This window comes from Epargyreus clarus, unplaced genomic scaffold, assembly GCF_041222505.1.
Source record: "Epargyreus clarus isolate Ecla_fem2 unplaced genomic scaffold, WU_Ecla_fem_2.2 ptg000024l, whole genome shotgun sequence".
Classification (NCBI taxonomy): domain Eukaryota; kingdom Metazoa; phylum Arthropoda; class Insecta; order Lepidoptera; family Hesperiidae; genus Epargyreus; species Epargyreus clarus.
The window spans coordinates 11,549,854-11,572,221 of NW_027332231.1; the positions used below are offsets into that span (position 1 = coordinate 11,549,854).

General features: G+C 36.6%; 1 protein-coding gene across 1 annotated transcript in view; it reads left to right on the forward strand.

Annotated features, from left to right (window-relative positions):
* The window catches only part of LOC140752565 (uncharacterized), a 34,473-nt gene extending 12,941 nt beyond the window's left edge, over positions 1-21,532 (forward strand). Inside the window, exons 12-26 of the mRNA XM_073086903.1 lie at positions 112-255; positions 790-993; positions 2,937-3,035; positions 3,387-3,527; positions 3,798-4,010; positions 4,142-4,274; positions 16,534-16,629; positions 17,243-17,334; positions 17,676-17,819; positions 18,191-18,394; positions 19,170-19,268; positions 19,761-19,901; positions 20,138-20,350; positions 20,474-20,606; positions 20,981-21,532. Of these exons, the coding sequence (XP_072943004.1) occupies positions 112-255; positions 790-993; positions 2,937-3,035; positions 3,387-3,527; positions 3,798-4,010; positions 4,142-4,274; positions 16,534-16,629; positions 17,243-17,334; positions 17,676-17,819; positions 18,191-18,394; positions 19,170-19,268; positions 19,761-19,901; positions 20,138-20,350; positions 20,474-20,606; positions 20,981-21,111 (2,187 nt within the window). The 3' untranslated portion in view covers positions 21,112-21,532. The remainder of the gene's footprint in view (positions 1-111; positions 256-789; positions 994-2,936; positions 3,036-3,386; positions 3,528-3,797; positions 4,011-4,141; positions 4,275-16,533; positions 16,630-17,242; positions 17,335-17,675; positions 17,820-18,190; positions 18,395-19,169; positions 19,269-19,760; positions 19,902-20,137; positions 20,351-20,473; positions 20,607-20,980) is intronic.
* Positions 21,533-22,368: the final 836 nt, after the last annotated feature.

A 22,368-nucleotide genomic window follows, 5' to 3' on the forward strand; every position in this document is an offset into this window, starting at 1 on the left:
GAGGTGGAACTTATCCTATTCTGAAGACCATCAATTAGGCGGACTGAAATATCCTTCGCTACTTCTAATAAAAAACAAGTTTATTTTATCAAAACCTTGTTATGTCCCCAGGAGTCATTCCAAGATGCCAAAGACAAAAACGTGATAGCATCCCCTCTGGGCGTCCTCACGCTACTCGCCATGTACTCCGCAGGAGCCGAGGGAGAAAGCAGGGAGGAGATCTTGCGTCTGGTGGGAACTTCAGAGTACAAACAGGTAGTTTTCCCTATTCTTCTTCCGACACACATTTGTCTTTTTTAACGATTTCTACGTAACATAAAGGGAAACACATTATCGTCAAATAGATTCCTGCGTCAGTGTCAAACTCGCAGTCATCTGCATGTCAGGCTATAGAAGCCATTGCGTCATGCCAATCATACATTTTAAAGATGGTAGAACCCGTAGAACCCTTCATGATTTCACACTGGCGGCTCCACCGTCCATTGTTGCCTAATGACCAACAGAGTCAAACACTAATGTTTTCTGGTTTGGACAGAATGCTAAGGATGAGCCACTTGGGTTAGGTACATACTCCAAACTCGCCATGTAACCTTGTAGTTATAGGAGTAATTAACCAAAGCACCTCTCACCGATATCAGTTAGGACTTCCATCCTATTTAAGATTCATCAGATATTCTTGGGGAACAGTGACTCAGTGCTACTACTACGCAGTGCACAGTTAGTTACTTCAATTTTACTAAAAATGAGTTGGTACATACGATTTTCTGTCTAACAAAATATTCCTTGTAGCTCGAAGACAATTACGCCAATTTGACCGAGAGGTTCTCATCAATGGACCCCAGCTACCTCGTGCTGGCCAACAAGATGTATGTCTCTGACCAGTACACCTTGAAGGAGAAGTTCTCCGACGTGGCCAGCCGCTCCTACAAGAGCGATGTGGAAAGAGTTAACTTTGCGGAGAAGAAGAAAACAGCGGATACCATCAACAAATGGGTATATTAAACGAACTATTACAAAACAATGTCTAGGACAAAAGTAATTTTAAAATCAGATAGAAACAATTGATTAAATATTTGGATAAGTTAGCGTAGCGAAAAATTCTAAGTCTATGGGATAAGTAAACAAAATCTGCTGTGACAGTAAGAACTACAAACTGAACATTATTGATGATCTTGTCGTTTTTAATTTCAAATACTGACAAATATGGTATAAGGTTTTACTTAGCTTGATTTGCTAGGTAAATTATAAGTATACAGGGTGAATTTTTAAAACGGGCCTTCAGGGCCAAATCCGAAACTATAAGGATTAGCGAAAAATGCTGAGAGGAGTTACGAGGCCGATTTCGATAAAAACTAAAACTGCATCATTACTTTTTTTAAATAACTTTTTCCCTAGCCGGGAATCGAACGAGTTCATTTTGAAAATAAATACACCCTCTATATTATTCCACTATCTGATATTGTTGCTTATAAGGATCAAAATCTGGGAAGTAATGATAAATGACAAACTAAAGGAAAAGCCTCAATTTTAAGAAAATACATATATTCTTATATTAATTTGGCAGTTAAGTTCCCGCCATTCATCAATTTAAACATTTCGCGTATTAACAATTTTTTGGCTAAATGTTTCAAATCATTCGAAATGGACGTTTTGTTCTTCAAGAATTTATATTTTTATGGCCGACTTAGTTAAGGTTACTTTTAGGACCATTATAATAGATTTAACTTGCTATGGGCGGAGTTTCTTTTAATACAGATGTAAAATTGTCAATTTGCGAGAATGTCTTTTTCGAGTCAAATCCGAGTGATAACTAAACAAAGAGATATAGAAAATTATATTTACTGTTGAAACGTAGTTATAAACAACTAACAATAACAATTTACTATTTAATCACTTATCTATTTTTATTAAAAAATAAATCCTAAAAACGGCGGTAATTTTACTTGCCAAACTATTACTTACTCATACTAAGCCCTATGTCACGGTTATAACATCGAATAATTAGTTGATTAACCAACAAATTCTTCAATGGTATGTTTCTAAAGAATTACACATAAATCATTTGTTATGTATAATCCTTAAGGATTAGTATGGCAATGTATGGAAAAATATGTATTTTCTTCAAAATTTTCCTTTTCCTTTAATTTGTCACATAACATTACTTCCCAGAATTTGATCCTTATAAGCGACACTATCAAATGGTGGAATAATATAGAGGGTGTATGTTTTTTAAAAATGAACTCGTTCGATTCCCGGCTAGGGAAAAAGATATTTTAAAAAACTAATGATGCAGTTTTAGTTTTTATCAAAATCGGCCTCGTAACTCCTTTCAGCATTTTTCGCTAATCCTTATAGTTTCGGATTTGGCCCTGAAGGCCCGTTTTAAAAATTCACCCTGTATACATATATTTTTATTCAGATAAGTACCATCATAATTATGTAATAATTACAAAAGGATTGTAAGTTAACTTTGACAAACTTAACGGTTATCGTTTGAGGTGAAATTTAGCATATACGCTTGGTTTGGATGACAATGCAAAATTGGATTAATAACGCCATTCTAAGTAAATCCATTATGACGAACGCCACAATATGACGAACCAATTATTTTAAGCAGGCCCATTAGGTGAAATGGGTATGAAATGAAAAGGTTTTCTAGAGGCTATGAAAAAAAAAAGAAATGACGGTTTTATGATCAATCGACGAAATTAAAATGGTCAGTGAAATACAATTATGCCCACTTGCTTACCGATAACTAGGTGATTATGATTAACCTATGACCAACGGATATTTTTTGTTAGGTTTTGAACAACATTTCTCGTAAGCTGACCTTACACGCTGATCTCGTTATCATAGGATGATAGTATTTTATTTATTTGTAGATTTATATATTAATAACTATAATTGTATAAGTAATAACACTATATTTTATCCAGGCTGCAGAGAAAACCAACGGTCACATAAGCTCTCCTATAAATGAAGACACGATAGATGAGGACGCAGCCTTAGCACTCTTTAATGTCATATTCTTCCAGGTATTGATCCATAATTGTTGTTTTCAGTTTCTTTGGAAAACGGATGACTTTAATTACAAACAATTAACGCACTAGTTATGATATTTTTTATTTTTTTTAATTAAAGTAGAATATTAATATGGTCATTTGATGGACCTGATTCTACCTGAAGTCGAATACAGAACAGACGAGTTGTCTTCTCTGGAGACTATGATGGTAATCTTGTGTAAAAGTACATGATTTTGTGCGCGGGATTGAAGTCGAATGCTTTACCGTGTCCGACCAATCAATCCAAAAATTAGCGAGTCGGTAAGTTTTACAGGTTTTCTCTATTACTTATATATAAAGTAATCGATGTTAAACTACTTACAGGGCCACTGGCATGTTCCATTCAACGCGAAGGAGACCGAAGAGAAAGACTTTTTCGTGGACGAAACGACGACCGTCAAGAAACCAATGATGAAACTACTCGAAACGTTGTTATACCACGAAAATAAGGAAATTGGAGCCAGGGTATATTTTAACCTATATGTTTATCAAGGTTACAATTAAAATTACATTAAATGATACATTGATATTGATAAAAAATTGGCAACCGACTACACTAGGTACAATGTATTTTAATGAAGTATAAAAATAATATTTCATCAGTGTTAATGTTATTTAAGTAATATTTTGTAATTAAAAAAGCTTCCTGTGCAGTTTTAGGCACGATTGTTTTGAAAAATCTTACAGGTTATATGGTATTAAAATTATATAAACATACGTTTATTTTATTTACAGATGGTAGAGCTGCCTTACAAAGAACAGGGATTCCGTATGGTAATTGTGCTCCCGGACGAGAAGGACGGTCTTCCGGCTGTGGTGGAGAACCTGGCGCAGCGAGGAATACTTGAATATGTCTTCAACCTCAGCCCGTCTAGAGGATTGATTGCATTGGAGATGCCCAAATTCGAAATCAAGAGTAACCACAATCTCAAAGACATTCTTCCGAAGGTAATTTAGGTATTTTTTAATTTATAAAATACATTTTTTGTCTGTAGCAACTGATTGACAATACCAGTGGAAAATGAAAGTGATAAAAGAATGTCAGAGCAGTACTGCCAATATCATTTGATTGTTTCTAGGTGGGAGTGTCCCGCATGTTCACGGACGGCGCGACTGGCTTGGTGCGCGAGGCGCCGGTGCGCGTGGCGAAAGCCTTCCAGGAGGCCTTCGTCAAGTTCGACGAGGAGGGCACCACGGCTGGAGCCTTCACTGGTAACTTGAACTTTCTTTTTACCTGATGAATGAATGATGATGATCGATGATCGTGGTTCTTCTGCAGCATTATTGCCTATATCTTTTCTACCTTATAATAATTATATAAGATAAGATGAGATAAAACAGCTAGGCGATAAAACTGAACTATTCTGGTTTTCGCCTGTACTAGTGAAATAATTCTAAATAAAATATGGCTGATGCCCGAAATCCAACTAACCAATAATTTTTATGAGCGCCCATGTTCTAAGTACCAAATAAAATTATTTTATGTCAAGAATACGAAAAACAAAATGATATTACTTATGTACGAAACAGTTTATCTATAAAATTATATCTTCCTTGTACGTTATTTCCAGGCTTCGTCTCGTCTGCTTTCTCCATACCCCCTCCCCCAATAAAGTTCAAGGTGGACCGCCCCTTCATGTTCGCCATCCTGCATGAAGACATCGTGCTTTTCACAGGCACATACACTCACTAGAAATAGATTATCGAACATATGAACTCGACCAATACAATGTCTTTCAAGCTAGAGAGTCGGGAAGATTTTGTTCATAGATCTATTAGAAATTATCATATTTTTGAACAGTTAAGGAAAATTTAATGAGATAATTTCCTTGCCTAAGTTTCTAACGTCGTGTGAAGTTTTCTATTCCTCCCACGAACCTAAATCCTCCTTCCTTCCTTCCTTCCTTCAGCCTAAATCCTTTAGAAGGTGGTACAAACCTTTGTGGTTCGACTCCGGCGGAATCACCGCCACACTTATTTCTTCCTCATAACAGTAGTGTTATGCGCTGCTCTTCTGGTTTGAAGGGTGTCGTAAGGGAGACATATTTTTCACAGGCGTTCCAGCTTAGTCCTAGGTGATAGTGGCGCATCTGTGGCCGAACTCAGGTAGGAATATCTAATCTATCTGGGATTGATTACAGATGTCCATGGGTGGCAGTAGCCACTTACCATCAGGTGGACTGTTACTCCCATATTATAAAAATAAAAAATCCTCCTAATCCTGAAAGATCCGTCTTATTGTGCCAGAATAATAATTAAGATATTTAACATTATATTCATAAACGCTAGAACAAAAAAAACTATACAATATAAATTGTAAAGGTAATGAAAAAAAAATTTAAGTATATTTCAGTTTATTTACAATAAAATTTGCTAGAACGGTTGTGTTAAAATATCGATAGCGCCCTCCGAATATCGATATTCAAATACCACATCCTGGTAGTCGTCTGAATAATACAAAGACTTTTCATGTACCACATTGTCGAACAAAAGCAGTGTTGGCAACCGTACGATAATTATCGTACATGTACGATAATTTGATACCACCGTACGATGTACGATTGCGAGTCATTATCGTACGCAAATGTACGATAATTGGCTACTTGAAACTTTTTGGGAAACTGTTTTAATGAATTCATAAACGTATTATATATGCCTTTCATTGATCATTTTTTCGAAAAAAGGGCTATTTATTAATAAAAAATATATTTTTATTACGGTAAACGGAACGCGTGCATCGCGCCTAATGATGTGCCGAGTCGGCCATTTTTGGTATTCGAGTACTTTAGTACTCATATAAAAAAGAATCGAGTCAGTACTCGAGTCCAAAGTACTCACAAAGTACTCGAGTACTTTGCACACAACATACAGTCCAATAGCACGGAAGAGCAAAAAAAAAATAAAAAAAAATATCTATTTTCATTAATAACTAACGCGTTCTTATGAAATGTACGATAATTTTTCGGCAGATACGATAATTTTACGCCCCTGGTACGATCAGCGCCATCTCCCAGGTTGCCAACACTGAACAAAAGTAAGAGAACATTCTCTGCTGTACAGAATGTTATCGTCATACAATGCCATATGTTCATCCTTTGACTTATTTATTTATTTATTTATTTATTTATATATTTATTGTAACACAAACACACGGTTAAGGTACAACAGGGCAAACTTAATGCCTGATGGCATTCTCTACCAGTCAACCCTTGGCGAGTGGAGAGAATTTGCGGCAGGTGTCAAAATACATAAATAGTGTAATACTTACTATATATATAAATACATATCCAAATATATACATACACACATATATCTAAAAATAATAATAAAATATTATAAATAAATAAATATATATATATATATATATATATATATATATATATATATATATATATATATATATACATATAATATAGGTGAAGAGAAAAGAGATAAAAAATGCTTTATATGTCAGATGTGGAGCTCAGATACTCTCGGACAAGTTTTTTAAATATCGCTTTGCTTGGAGCTTTTCTTATGTGCACGGGCAGGGCGTTCCAGAGCAGAACTGCCTGAACAGTAAAGGAAAAATGGAAGAAGCCACTATTATGTGATGGAATATCTGCTTTTAAATTATGAGATGACCGAAGCATTTTATCGTGAGTTAAGTGCCGGTACTGGAAAGAATCCTTCAGATAAGAAGGAGTATTCGTATCATAAAGGATAGAATAAAGAAGGAAGAGAACCCTAGAGTTACGCCTCTGACGAATAGTAAGCCATTTAAGTTGGCGACGAAATAGAGAAACGTGATCATATTTTCGGAGACCAAATATGAATCGAATAGAATTATTGAGAAGGCGCTCTAGTTTATTAAGAAGAGCTTCGGTCAGATCTGGGTAGCACACGTCTGCATAGTCAATAATAGGCAGAATAAGAGTGTTGACAAGCATAAGCTTGGTCTTAATAGGAAGAAAGTGTTTTAGACGATATAGTGAGCGCAGAGAGGCGTTGACCTTCCGGCATACTTCCACAACTTGCGGATACCAAGTCAAAGAGTTGTCGATATAAAGCCCAAGATTTTTCACTGTTTGAGCGATCTGAATTTGAGAGCAGTTGTATAAGATAGGTGGTAGGGAGCTATAATCTACCTTTGTCAGCAACCTTGAACTACCCATGACGATCGCTTGGCATTTGGCAGGGTTGACTGAAATCCCATGGCGCAATGACCAGTTATAAATGGCACTTAAGTTAAGATTAATTGTATCAATTGCGCCATGGAGATTATTCAAATCTGCTTGAGCGTAAAGTTGCAAGTCATCTGCATACAGATGATACGAACAGTTGAGAACAGAAGTTATGGAGTCAATAAATAGAGAAAATAGTAATGGTGAGAGAATACCGCCTTGCGGCACGCCAGTCTCTAAATGAGCCCAATCCGAGGTGCTATTGCCCATACGGATGGATTGCTGGCGTCCGCGAAGATAAGAAGAGAACCAATCCAAGACAGAGGTGGAGAATTGGAGATGGGAAAGGTAGGCAAGGAGAATATCGTGGTCGACCGTGTTAAAAGCATTGGAAAAGTCAACAAGCACCATCACCGTGAGCCTTCTATCATCCATTCCTTGTCTGATGTCATCACATACCCGTATTAGAGCAGTGGTGGTGCTGTGACCAGGACGGAACCCGGACTGATATACACTCAGCAGGTTATATTTTGATATATGAGAGGAGACTTGCTTATGTACACAGGCTTCCAGAATCTTAGAGAGGAACGGAATAATACAGACTTATTCCATGGATCGTTCGTTAACCTCAGCCAAAACACAATTAAAGATGTTATTGTACACTAACTGGTTATATATTTTTTTGTTATTATTCTTTTGTTGCTGTTTTTTTCTTTATTTTTTTATTTTTGTTGTCTTATTCTCACTTCTCATGTAAGCTGTATTCACTGTTCTTAGACTGAACACTGCATTGGCATTTATGTAAGTTTTGTTTTGTGTATATTGTAGTGTTACATTCAATTTGTGAACCTAATAAATAAAATAAAAAATACTTTTCCTTTCTTTCTTTAAAGATTTTCCTCATAAAATCAGTTACAGTCCGCGAGGTCTAAGCTGAGCTTTGCATTTGTGTGAGTGCACATGGATATTGTAGATGTGAAGTCAGATTTAACACGTTCAATGCTAATACGATTTTGTTAATACCTTCTTAAGTTGCTGTCTATATTTCACAATGAACTCGCCAGGCGAGTGCCTGACACTACATACTAATTTAAAAATTATTTCTAATCGGAATTTAATACCATCGTTATATTTTTCTTCCAAAACAAAAGTACATAGTCAGCTTTAATAATAAATAATTTGTGTTTTTTAATCATATAATAAATCATTAATTAATAGGTCGAAGACCTGCGGCACTGGACAATGCAATTGTAATTCAAAGCATTATATAATGCATTTTGTTTCTTAAATTATAAAAATAGTCGTTAATTAGCGCCACCGTGTAAATGTTCATATTAGCGTTTATTTAGTCTACACTTTGAATTTCATAGAAAATACGGATGCGTTTAGGAAATATTGGCGAAAAACATTGGACTCGCCCGGCGAGTCCCAAGCACATGAACGAACTTTATGTCAACTCGGGAGAGTCGTTGGCACTGAACCTGGTAAGTGCGATGCGTCTTTTAATTGATTTAAACCGGTTTATACTGCTTTTTGGCAATCGTGCATCTTCCTCACTTCTTGTACTGATAGCAGAATTGTTTAATATTTAATATTTTGTTTTTGTATTCGATTTTTTAGTAAAATACTAGTAACCAAGTAATCCAATATAAGTAAACGTGAATGTGGCGAATAATTTAAAGTACCAAAAATATTTTTTTTGTTGAAATGTAATTTAAAATAACATAAATATTTTTTTAATTAGCTATAAATGAAACGTTAATACTTGGAATTAACGTTAATACTTTGAATTCATGACATTGAATTTTATAAAAAATGTGAAGACAGACTAAAAAATAAAAGTAAAGAAAATAAACTTTGTAGTAGTTAAATCTAGGTACTATTTTTCTGCATTGTACAATTTTCAAATCACAGACTTAGCTCTGATTCTATCTAGACTTTCGCGACAATTGTCACTGTCAATTATTATAGCGTTACGAAACGATATTTCTTCGCACTTTTTCTTCGATTTCGCGTCTTAACTACGCATGTCTTTATTATTCCGCGTAAATTACACCATGACAGCCATGAAACGGCTGACACAGAATTATCAGCCGTTTAAGTCATTTAATCAATCTTCTTCTTTCAATTACAAGGCGGTGAGATATCTATGCTTATCTATGGTGTATAGGTAATACACATTAATGCCGCGCAGGGAAAGTATAATAAAAATGCTATGCAATAGCTTTGCCGCGGCAGTCCCCGAGTGCCGCAGTTTTTTATCTGTTTCCGGCTAAGCTCTTTAAACGCCTGGATTGATTTGGACGGAATTTTCAGTGGCATTTAACTATCGTTATAATGAGTAACTACAGATACTTTTATTTTAGAAAGTAAATAGTAGGGTTCTGCGTAAAAAATGGCGAAAACAGTAAAACAGCATTTTTATTAACAGCTTTTGAAATTTTCAAGAAGAGTTAGACAGTATGCTCAATATTTACATCAATGTTAATGTTAATAATGCTTATTCATTAAAATAATCACTTCAATAAAATAGACCTACCTCAAAAACGAATCCTTAAAAGCTAGCCCACATAAATAGCGTAATTAAATCAGTTTAGTTTAGCCAAAAGTTATAAATTGATTCACTTTATGTACGGATATTGTATACTGTGCTTTAGGTCAAAGTCGCAAATGGGAAGAGACCAAAGCGAAAAAACGACCAGTGATGCAACCTCTAGAGATTCTCCCCAAATTTAGGGGAAAAGGTTATTTAACACTAAATGTTTTCGGCAGAATACTTCGTTTGGGTAAAAAAAGTTATTTTTATTGTTCGCCGTTAAATTGCAGACAAGAACTTTGTGCTTCGTGGACTTTGTTTACGCCTGAATTGAAATTAGTAAATTTGGGACTTTTGGTATTTTTTAAATAGTTTAAGGGGGAAAGTTTTCAAAGCTGACATCATTGAACACGACATCTTTAGCGTTGTCCCAATTTTGAGGCACCTTAGTCAACTGCCCGTTAGTTTATTCGTTGTCTGTCTGTGAGTCGTAACACACGTAAGCACATTGTAATAAAAATAAAAATAAATAATACATAAACGGGTGCGAAGTTGCCATTGCAGCAGTCTGCCTCGATAATATTAGATATCGTGACCTGGCATACTAGAGTATAGAGGAGAACGGAGATGATTCGTACAGAGGGAGCATTCGTTTAGAGATATCTTCTATGTAATGAATTAGCTTGTTTTTAGTGCATGACTCCTACGTACAAAATCCGTGCGCAAATAGGCGTTAGTAGGTACGGTCGTCGGCTTCGAGGAAATAACGTGTTTTCACTCTACGTAAGTATTTGTTTATATTCAACTGTAAACTCGATTTACTGGTATAGCAAATGTTTGATCATCCTAAATATAGTGGTTATTTTTATTTCACATTAATTTGTTTATTTCTCGGGTTGGGGTGCATTCGTAAAAATATCGAATTTGTCCGACTTCTAGCTTTAGGACCCCACGACTACATAAAAGTAAATATTGATTGCAACATGTTGGGAAATATAGACTACATAAATTCTCAAACGAACGTCTACAGTGATGAGTGATGACTAATCTTTGAACTAGGGTTGTTGCGAATATCAGCATCAGCATCAGCATCCGCTGATTATCAGCTTTCTTTTAAATATCAGCATCAGCATCCGCAACAAAAGATGCTGATATTTAATGCTGATATTGAAATTGTAACGTGTTCGTTGAAGGCGGGACCGAGCTTAAATCACGTGGAGTTTTAGCCAATCACAGAAGTTTATAAACCCAAGTTGTCATCAAACAATCATTCGATTGTATTGACAACGTAATTTGGTCAGACATCAATAACTTTCGATCATAGTTCAATCAATCAATAGCAGAATTATGTATTCAATTCATAATGCCACATCCAGTGAAAAGTGCAATATGACCAAATATTTCGTTATTGAACAAAGATACGACACAGTGTAGTTTTTTAATAAACAAAAACAAATAAATGCCGACTTCTGTGTCACTGCAGAGTGGAGGGTAGCTGAAGTAGATGTTGGTATGGTTCTGAAGTCGGTGCTAAATATATTTCGTTGGATAACGGCGTAAACAGCGTGTTCAATATGAGCGCCGGCTTCGGAGATAATAATAATAATAATAATAATATACTTTATTGTACCCAAAACAAGAAATAACAAAGTAACATACAAATATAAGACAATACAACAGGCGGCCTTATCGCTAACCAGCGATCTCTTCCAGGCAACCCTAAGGTGAGGAGTGAAAGTAAGGATGAGATAAAAATAGGTAGGGTGCAAATAGAGTGCAGTTTTAAATAACAGTAAAGTAATAGAATAAAGTAAAGTAACAGTAAAGTAATAGTAGTAATAAAGTAGTGAAGTTAAATTGATGATAGCATAGAACATACAATAGAAGGAGACAGTTTTAGGAAAAAGGAAAAGTAACGAAATTGTTAGATAAGATTAGAGATAGCGTGAAAGAATGGGATAGGGATAAAGACAAGGTTAGAGCTGCAAGTAATGGGATTTCACAAGTTTATTGAACAAATGTAAAGATTTTGCTTTACGTATTGTAACAGGAAGGGAGTTCCAGAGACGGATAGCTACTATGGTAAATGATTTTTTGTAAAAGGAAGTTGAGTGGGAAGGAGTAGTGAGAGCAAGGTTTTCAGTAGAGCGAAGGGATCGATCATGGGACAAGTGGAGAAACTGAAAGCGATGTTTCAGGTAAGGAGGGGTAATCGGATTAAATAAAACGCCATAGAGAAGAGATAGAATATGAGCATTCCTGCGAAGGCGAATTGGGAGCCACTTGAGTTTAGCGCGATATTCAGAAACATGGTCATATTTTCGTAAGCCAAATATGAAACGTATACACAAATTTTGGAGACGCTCAAGCTTGTTCAATTGCTCCTCGGTAATGTCAGAATAACACACATCAGCATAGTCAAGTATTGGTAGAAGAAGAGACTGCGCAAGCGTTATTTTAGTGGGAATAGGTAAAACATTTTTTAATCTTCGCAGGAAGCCCACTGCAGCAAACAGCTTCTTGCTGACTTCCGTGACTTGCGGTACCCACGATAGACATTGGTCCATGTAGATACCGAGATTTTTCACTTTATTACTATATGGAATAATCACATTGTCTAGTAATATCGGGGGTAACTGTTGCCAATCAATCTTAGATACCAGACGCGAGCTTCCTAAGACAATCGCCTGGGATTTGGCAGCATTTAATTTGAGGCCAAAATTTGTGCTCCAAATCGAGATAGAAGCCAGATCAGCGTTGGTAATCCTTATGGCGTTGGCCAAGTTGTTCAGGCTGGCATGGTTGTAAATTTGTAAATCGTCTGCATATAGATGGTAGAGAGAAGTGAGGTGTAGATTAACAGAGTTTATGAAAATAGTAAAGAGAAGTGGAGACAACACGCCACCTTGCGGAACGCCGGCAGTAGTACTGGACCAGTTGGAAAATTTATCGTCCACTTGAATACGTTGCCGGCGCCCATGCAAGTAACTATGAAACCAATCAATCGCCGTCGGAGATATGTAGAGAGAACTCAGCACCCCGAGGAGGACTTCAAAGTCAACGACGTTAAACGCGTTACTGAAATCCAGCAGCGTCAACACCGTCAGCTGCTGATTGTCCATCCCCATGCGTATGTCGTCTGTGATTTTTAGCAACGCAGTAGCCGTACTATGACCAGGACGGAAACCGGATTGCAAAGGATTAAGCAGTGCGTGAGTAGAAAGAAAGGAGCTAAGCTGCTGATGGATAAGGCGTTCGAGAGCTTTGGAAAGGAAAGGAAGTATGGATATGGGTCTATAATCAGAAAAGTTGGATGGATTTGATTTTTTAGGCAAAGGAATCACGTGGGCATCTTTCCAGGAGGAAGGAAAGGTATTATTTCGAGTGGAGCTGTTTAACATAAACGTCAAGGTAGGTAGAAGTATGTCAAGGAGAGGGATGATCATTTTACGGCTAATGCAATCGCTACCGACCGCATTAGATGTTATCGAGAGTAACGCCCTCTCTACATCACGATCCGAAAATTGACTAAAAGAAAATCGCGAATAGTTAGGATTGGGAATATGAGAAAGGTGATTAAGAGTTTTTTGTTTAGTTTTGCCATCTATGCAAGAAGAGACGGAAAAATGACAATTTAAATTGTTTAAATCGAGATTGTGTGGAAGAGATTTTTGCCTTGATTTCCCAATGCCTAATGTTTTAAGAAATTTCCAGACACTACTAGGATCTTCATTCTGAACAGACTTATGGATATGGCGTCGTTGTAGATCTCTACACATCATATTACAGCGATTTCTTGCAGATTTGTACCGTTCGAGATTACCATAGCTGGCATCTGACTTATACCTTGATTTAGCTGAATTTTTCTGGTTAATTAATTTTCTGACATCGTCAGTAAGCCATGGAGCTGGTGGATGCCGGATTCGGACTGGACGAACAGGGGCGTGCAGGTCGTACAATTGTACTAGCAGGGAATTAAAAAGTGCCACCTGTTCGTCTACAGTGTTTGCGCTCTCTATGACACTCCAATTAATTTCGGCAGCGTCTTGCCGGAGTTTTTCAATGTCCATCCCACTAAAATTCCGCTGAAGGAGAATTTTGACTTAGCTTTCGGAGGTCGGATTTTATAAGACAAGTAAAGGAGATCATGGTACGAGAAACCCTCAGCAGCGCACTGACCATGCTTTGCAACGTGATCTAATGATGAAACCATCATTAAATCTAGCAGAGATGGGTCGCAGTTTGGAAAAAGGTGTGTAGCGCTGAGAGGCAATATATGTAAATTAGCACCGTCGACTAAGGACTGTAGTTTTAGAGATCTGACATCCTGCTTGAGTAAACAAGTGTTAAAATCACCCATAATAATTGTATGGTCGAAAAGAGGACAATGATCTTCAAGCAGTTTGTCTAAGCAGGTGAAGTAGTCGACGCTGAGTGAAGGGCTGTAAAAAGCACCAAGAAGTAGTTTGGCGTTTGAAAGATGGACTTCCAGGAAAAGATGTTCAGCTTCGTTCCCAGAAACACCCTGCCCTGACATACTTATTACTGAAAACGGAATATGGGATCGAAGATAAATTGCAACTCCCCCACCGCCCCGCACAGTGCGATCGTTGCGGATTAAATGAAATCCTGGAAGAGAATAAGCCGTAGATGGTAGACATGGCTTCAGCCACGATTCTGAAACGAGAATAGCATGAATATGTGTGCTATCAAAAGTTGACAACAAGTCGGGGTAATGTGCCGGAATGCTCTGTGCATTTATATGGACAACATTAAAATTTTTCAGTACATCTGAGAAATAAGAATCTAGTGTAACATTTAGAGGAGGAATACTTTCGAAGCTGTCGTTACTACTTAATCCGTCTGAGGCAGAAGAGAAGGAGAGTGAGTGAAGAGAAGGAGATGTGCTGAGCCAAAATTTGTTTCAGTTGATTTTTGCTTTGTAGTGACATGGAAGTCGATTGTATTTTTTTTTTCACCTTTTTTAGTGATGACATACTAAAAATCTTACAAATGCACTAGACGCCCTTACGATTTTTGAAAGTTTCCCTCGATTTCTCTGGTCTGCCATCATCAGACCCTTATTTTCTTATAATGGAACTACTTTGGAAATATATTTTTTTCCAACAAAATAAAAATCATCCAGTTCGGTTCATAAACGACGAAGTTATCCGCGAACAAACATAAAAAAAACATATATACGGTAGAATTGAGCAACCGCCTCATTTTGTGAAGTTGGTTAAAAAAGACTATTCTCGTAAGGGACGTACAAATACCCCAGTATAAAATATATTTATATTTAGTATTTTTAAATATCAGCATCAGCATCAGCTGATATTAATCTGAAAAAATCAGCATCAGCATCAGCATCCGCTGATCTAGTAAAAACCTGTATCAGCAACAACCCTGCTTTGAACTTATCTACTATCCAAACATTCCAAGCAGGAAAATAGGCATGTTTAAATGATTATCTAAAGGCCTGTAGTATTAGTATTAGGTATTGGGAAGATCCTGTTAGAAGGATAAATGATTGTTAAGATGATGGCCCCTTCGGACATTATATGAACATACAGGAACAATAATATACAGGAATCCCAATTTGAGGAGAAAAACTGGGAAATTGGCCAGAGCTTTTTCGCACATGTACCTACTTAAGTGTCAAATCTTGCAACTGAATTTGCAAAATACCTATTGATTAGATTAGCAACTCCAGTTTAAATGCAATATGGCAGACGAATTATTTTTATGAACCCCAGTCATATGGGTATTAAATGAAAATCTAAAAATTTTTTAATATTTTTTTCAATGTAAATTAATTTTATCGATTAAAAAGAGAGATTGGCATATTGTCATATACACATATACATGTAGTACACAAAAAATAGTACTATAGGATACTTACCTATTATCCCTGTAATTCCGGGACTAGAATAGGGCTACGGTATCCCCTGCCTGTCGTAAGAGGCGACTAAAAGGGGGCTTCCGAGCGAGCTTTATGACGAGCTTTATGCTCACCAGGAGGGAGCCTGACGGGGCGACACGCTTAGAGGACTCCGGTTGCGTTCCTTTGGAGATCCCGGTAGTAGTGGTAGTAAAATAAAATTTTATCATCCGCTCCTATAAAATTAATAAGCTTGTGTAAATGACAGTTAGTACCGCGATAGACTATATACTATACTATACTACTATATGCTATAGGTACTATATATAGATACTATATATAGAAGGTGGTAGAACCCTTTGCGGTACGACTTCGGCGGCACCACCGCCACACCTATTTCTGCCTAATAACAGCAGTGTTAGGCGCTGCTGTGTTCCGTTTTGAAGGGTGTGGTAAGGGAGACATAATTTTTCGAGGCATTCCAGCTTAGTCCTCAGGGGTAGCGGCGCATCTTTAGCCGACCTCAGGTAGGAATATCTAATCCTATCTGGGGTTCATTACAGATGTCCATGGGAGGCAGTAGCCACTTACCATCAGGTGGACTGCATGCTCGTCTGCTACTCCTATATTATAAAAGAAAAAGTTTGATATTTTCAAAAATAGATTAGATTAGATTGTATGTCCCGGCTAGGAATTTCGGCGAGAATTACAATATTTATTTACGTCATGCTAAGAAGCTCTTAACTATAAATCTATAAATCAAAACCTAAAGAAATGCTGACTTAAAAATTTGTGTCCAAAATATTCAGACAGAATATAGATAAAATATGCTCATATAAGTTTCACGCATCTTAATTTAGTTACCGGCGTTGATAAGTATCCTTTATATAGGTATGATCTGCAGACCGCGGGTCAGTCGTGTTGTGACCACTCGTTGGACGAGTATATCAATAATGGAGCGCTTCGTTATTATTTTATCGCTTTTTGGTAAGTTTGTTTACATTTCTGTCCTTGGTAACGTGTTAATTGCAACTTTTTATACGTCTTACATCTGTTGTTTTAGTGTTAACTCTACTTTTAATTAGATAACGTCTCGCGTCTTGTTTCGTTGTGATAAATACATATTTTTAAGTATTTATTTTCCTCCTCGGGATACAATCGAGTTTTTGTATGCAGGCACCAACCCAACCAGGTGAATTCTTTTATGTTACGTGCTATAACTTAATGAGTTTCTGCATTTTCGATTAAGTATGACTATAACGTTTAAGATACAATTAACATAATGACAATGTTATCTTTAGGAACAAATAACGATATACTTTATCGACGCTTTAGTTGTAGGTTAATTACGGTTATTATCAATTCATTAGCTGATCCAACAAGAAATATTACAAAAATAAATTTGTTTACTTTATATTTTCTACACAAAGACTTCACTGTTAGCGGCGATAGCTATACGCGATGTATCGAATATACCATAATACTGCCCTAAAATATCAATATTAAGCCATCACCTATATGACATTATTATAATTATAGAAGAATCTATATATGGTCCTCATAAAACCAATAATTAACACTATTTTTCACATTTTCACAGCGACAATGAGTTATAGTTTTCCTGAAATTCCTAAATACAATAGGACTCCGCTGGGAGACTCCGTCGATGTAGCGTCGATGAAAATATTGAAGGTATGTATAGGTACATAGGTACCTATCAAATATTACGTAAGTATACAAATATTTATTTTCCCATCCTTTAGCCATCCTAAAGGTCAACTGCTGGACATAGCGCTCCCCCAACTGGCGTCATTCCAAAACATCCTATGCTTTCTTAATCCAACTATTTCTTTATTTCCCACCATCTCCTTCAGGTTCGTTCCACATACCTTTATCTTCCTACATACCTTTAAATTCCGATATACATTTAAAGTTATCTAGGATTTTACCAGAAGACAGACTGAAGGCTCCTTTGCTATTTCTAATAAAAATAACAAGTCTATTGGTTTATCAAAACCTTGTTATGTCCCCAGGAGTCATTCCAGGATGCCAAAGACAAGAACGTGATAGCGTCCCCTCTGGGCGTCCTCACGCTACTCTCCATGTACTCTGCGGGAGCTGAGGGAAAAAACAGGGAGGAGATAGTGCGCCTTGTGGGAACCTCCGACTACAAACAGGTAGAGATTTCTCCATTATTCTTCCGACACCCATTTGACTTTTCTACGTGTAACACATAGGTACACTCATATTTGTAACAGTAATGGTCGTATAGATTATTTGCCGTCGTAATCGCAGTCATCTGCGTGTCAGACTATAGAAACCATTGCGTCATGAGAATCACATACTTAAATGTGATATAACCCATAGAACCTTTCGTGAGTCGACTCCAGAGGTACCACTGCCTATTATTGTCTTATAATCAGCAGTGTCAAACGCTGTTACTGTTTTCTGTTTTGGAGAGTGTGCAAAGGACACTTAGGTTAGGCGCACGAGGCTGCAACATAGCCATCAGATTCTTCAGGATACTTCAAAAATATATTCCTTGCAGCTCGAAGAAAATTACACCTTTTTGACCGAGAGGTTCGCAACGGTAAACCCCGATTACCTGGTGCTGGCCAACAAGATGTACGTCTCCGACCAGTACACCTTGAACGAGAAGTTTTCCGACGTAGCCAGCCGCTCTTACAAGAGCGATGTGGAAAGAGTTAACTTCGCGGAGAAGAAGAAAACAGCGGATATCATCAACAAGTGGGTATGTAAAAAAATACTTTCTAGAGAAAACTAAATATTATAATAAGGTAGAAATTATCGATTAAGTTAAGATACAAAATATAAACAAATAACATTCTTCATAAAAAAATGTGAAATTCAAATTTCAAAGCTGCTGTGATAGACAAACAGACGAACTCAATATGATTGATGACATTTCCGTTTTTCTATTGAAAACACGGACACATTTGGTACAAGCGTTACTTAACACCTAACATTGTTATAGTACATGTAGGTAAAGGTCGAATATTGTTAGTTAATTGAAATTTAGCCTTAGCATACACATTTGGTTTGAATGACAATGCATGATTAGTGCTGCTGTTCTAAATATAGTATGGCAATATGGCGGATTATTTGTTTATGCAGACCCCTTGGGTATATGGCATATAATTGAAAGGGTTAAGGAAGAATACGAAAAAACTAACAAATTACGGTACTAAAAATAATTAATTTACATACCTACTACATTTGGTTTTATGATTATCGATATACGAAATTAAGACTAGAGCTTAAAACTTTAAAATAAACAATATTTTTATCGTAAATCGTCGGTGTAATATAATTATATCTATTTGTTTACCACGAACTGGGTGATTAACCTGTGACCAACAGATAATATATTTTGTTGGATTTTTAACAAAATTTCCTCAAGTTGACCTTACACACTGATTTAAATATCACAGGCTGATAGTATTAAATTTATTTGTAGATTTATTTATTAATAACTATAATTATGTATAACACTATCATTTTTCCAGGCTGCAGAGAAAACCAAGGGTCACATAAGCTCTCCCGTAGATGAAGACACCATAGATGAAGGCGCAGCCTTAGCACTCTTTAATGTCATATTCTTCCAGGTATGATCCATATATGTCGTCTTCTTTTCTTTATTGCAAAACGTAGCTAATATTGGATTTGCATGTATTGAATATTGGATTTTCACAATGTAGATGAAAGTTTTCTTATATCGAAAAGTTTTAGTTATAAACAATAGATAAAAGCACTAGTTTTGATACTTATTTTATAAAATTAAAGTAGAAAACGAGCATGAAGTCCATCAGACTGCAAGTGACAATTGCTTTCCATGGGAGTCTGTTACCAACTTCATATAAAACAAGGTTTCTACCTGAAGTCGAATACAAACGCATTGACATTCCTGAAGACAAAACGGTAGCCTCGTATACAAGCCATACACGACTTCGTGTTGAACCCAAAACCATTTAGTCATGTCTGACCAGTGTAATGAACCCGACTCTCGAGTCATTCAGGTTTTGTAGGTTTTCACGCATAATTAATTAACCATAATATGGTGCCATTATTAAAAACAATTGATGTTAAACTACTTACAGGGTCAGTGGCATGTCCCGTTTAAAGCGGAGGAGACCGAAGAGAAAGACTTTTTCGTGGACGAGACGACAACTGTCAAGAAACCAATGATGAAACTAGTCGATTCCCTGTATTACCATGCAAATGAGGAAATTGGAGCCAGGGTATGTTTTTACTTTTATGTTTATGAAAGTTGTGATAAGAAGTTACATTAATCAGTTATTTAGTTTAATATTTTTAAATTACTTTCTTTAATCTACACATCGATCAAAAAAGTTGGTAACTGGAGGCTATCACGTGATGAGCTTTTAAATAAAAATTTATCCGTGTTAATAATATAGGTTATTAATGTTGTTAGTCAGTAATTTGTTTAAATCAAAATATATAAACATGTATACAGATGGTGGAGCTGCCGTACAAACAAAAGGGATTCCGTATGGTAATTGTGCTCCCAGACGAGAAGAACGGTCTGCCGGCTGTGGTGGAGAAGCTGGCGCAGCGAGGAATACTTGAATACGTCTTCAAACTGAGACCATCAGGACGAGAGGTTGCATTCGAGATGCCCAAATTCGAAATTAAGAGTAGCCACAATCTGAATGAAATTCTTCCTAAGGTAAATATTTTTTTTCGTGTTATATAACTTTTTCCTGGTAATAACAGTTGTGCTTCCAAACTATATGATTATTATTGTATTAGAGCTTCTTGTCTTGTTGAACTAATATTGTATTTTTTCCAGGTGGGAGTATCGCGCATGTTCACGGAGGGCGCGAGTGGCTTGGTGCGCGAGGCGCCGGTGCGCGTGTCGAGCGCCTTCCAGGAAGCCTTCATCAAGGTGGACGAGGAGGGCGCCACGGCCGGAGCCTTCACTGGTAACTTGAATCTAATTTACTTGAATAAAGTTACGATCTTCGTTGTTCTGAGGCATTATCGCATAGTTAGACGATAAAGGTGCTGTTTTGGTTTTTATAAGATACGTACAATCCCAAAACACTATAGTATTAGTTTATCACTTTTTTCAAACTACAACACAGCAACCACCCAAGCACTGCTTACATACCATGTAGGTATTATTGCCGCCGATATAACTAATTATTTTTTATGGACCCCCATGATTCAAGAATGAAATTGAAAGGTTTTTCTTAGAAGAATACATTAAACAAACTGACGTTACTAAATAGCTTGTTTTAAAAACTTTTTAAAATACCTATTAATTTATCTTTTATTACTGTTACGTTATTTCCAGGTTTCATCATGGTGCCTATGTCTTCACACTACGAACCCCCTCCCCCGATACCCTTCAAGGTGGACCGCCCCTTCATGTTCGCCATCCTGCATGAAGACATCGTGCTTTTCACAGGCACCTACACTCACTAGAAATAGTCTAGTGGACATATGAACTGTATCAATATTCAATACAATGCTTTCCAAGCTATTCTAAAATAATGAATTATTCAGAGACTCTATTTAGAACTTGATTTCGGTTATGCTAATTATGCAGAGGTCTGAGTAAAATGAGACGCACCCCTATTTTTTGTGAATCTATAAAAAAATATCATCTGTTTGAACAATGAAGGAAAATATCATGGATCCCTTCCTTGGCTATATTTTCAAAGGCGTATGAAGGCCTGTATAAATTACATATATTTAATCTATTATTTTTAATTGTCACAACCAAAAAGTTTGCAAAAAATAATTATTTTAAGTGTAACTTGGGTATATTGATACAGTGAGTAACTCATTTCCTTTGCAATACAAGAACAATTGTGTTAAAATACATTTTCCTAAAAGAACAAAACTGTATTTTTATTGAACATACTTTTTGAATTTAATGAGCGCTTAAGACAGCCAGTGAACCTATATGCCCATAACCAGTAGAAAAGTTACCGCAGGATCAACAAGATAAACCGAAAATAGTAAAGTATAATCCGCGCCAAACTGCTAGTCCGCTCTGAATTTGTTGCGAGAAGATGTAGTTCATGACGCGATTCATTTCTATATTCAGAGCGGACTAGCAGTTTTAAGCGGACTTTAAATGTTCTATAACCTATTCGATATTCATATTATATTAATCCCAATCAGTTTCATCGTTATTGCAGGTGTGTATAATTTTATATTGCGCAGAAAAGTAATAGAACCTCCCCACACCAGCTTCTACCGTGAAACACTTATTGCGTTTCGGTGGATTGTGTGGATAGCGTTCGTATTCTATATCTGTGAGGCAACCATCCTAGTCCTCAAAAGTAAAACTCATCGATAATCCTTTAGATAGAATATTTAATAAGTTAGGTAAAAGGAGGGAAGAGTATGGGAAAAGTACCTCGTTCAACGTATTTTGCGTTCTTGTTGTTGAAAACGCGCGACTGTTTTCTTCTTGTTTCTTTTTTCCTACATAAATCTCATTATTTTCTATCGCGGTTCCGTGCGTGCAATGAAGATGGTTATGATTTGTCTGCAAACGAGCTCCTTAAGTTATTTAGACACAATTTCGCACGACTGGAAGTTTTATTTCGACCAACTACGTTCGCGGCTTTCGCGCGCTCACTTGTCTTTGCCAAATAGCAGGAAATGACGTCAGAGAGAGGAGTTAGAATGCGTTCGGAAACTAATACATATTAAATAAATATAAGAGAA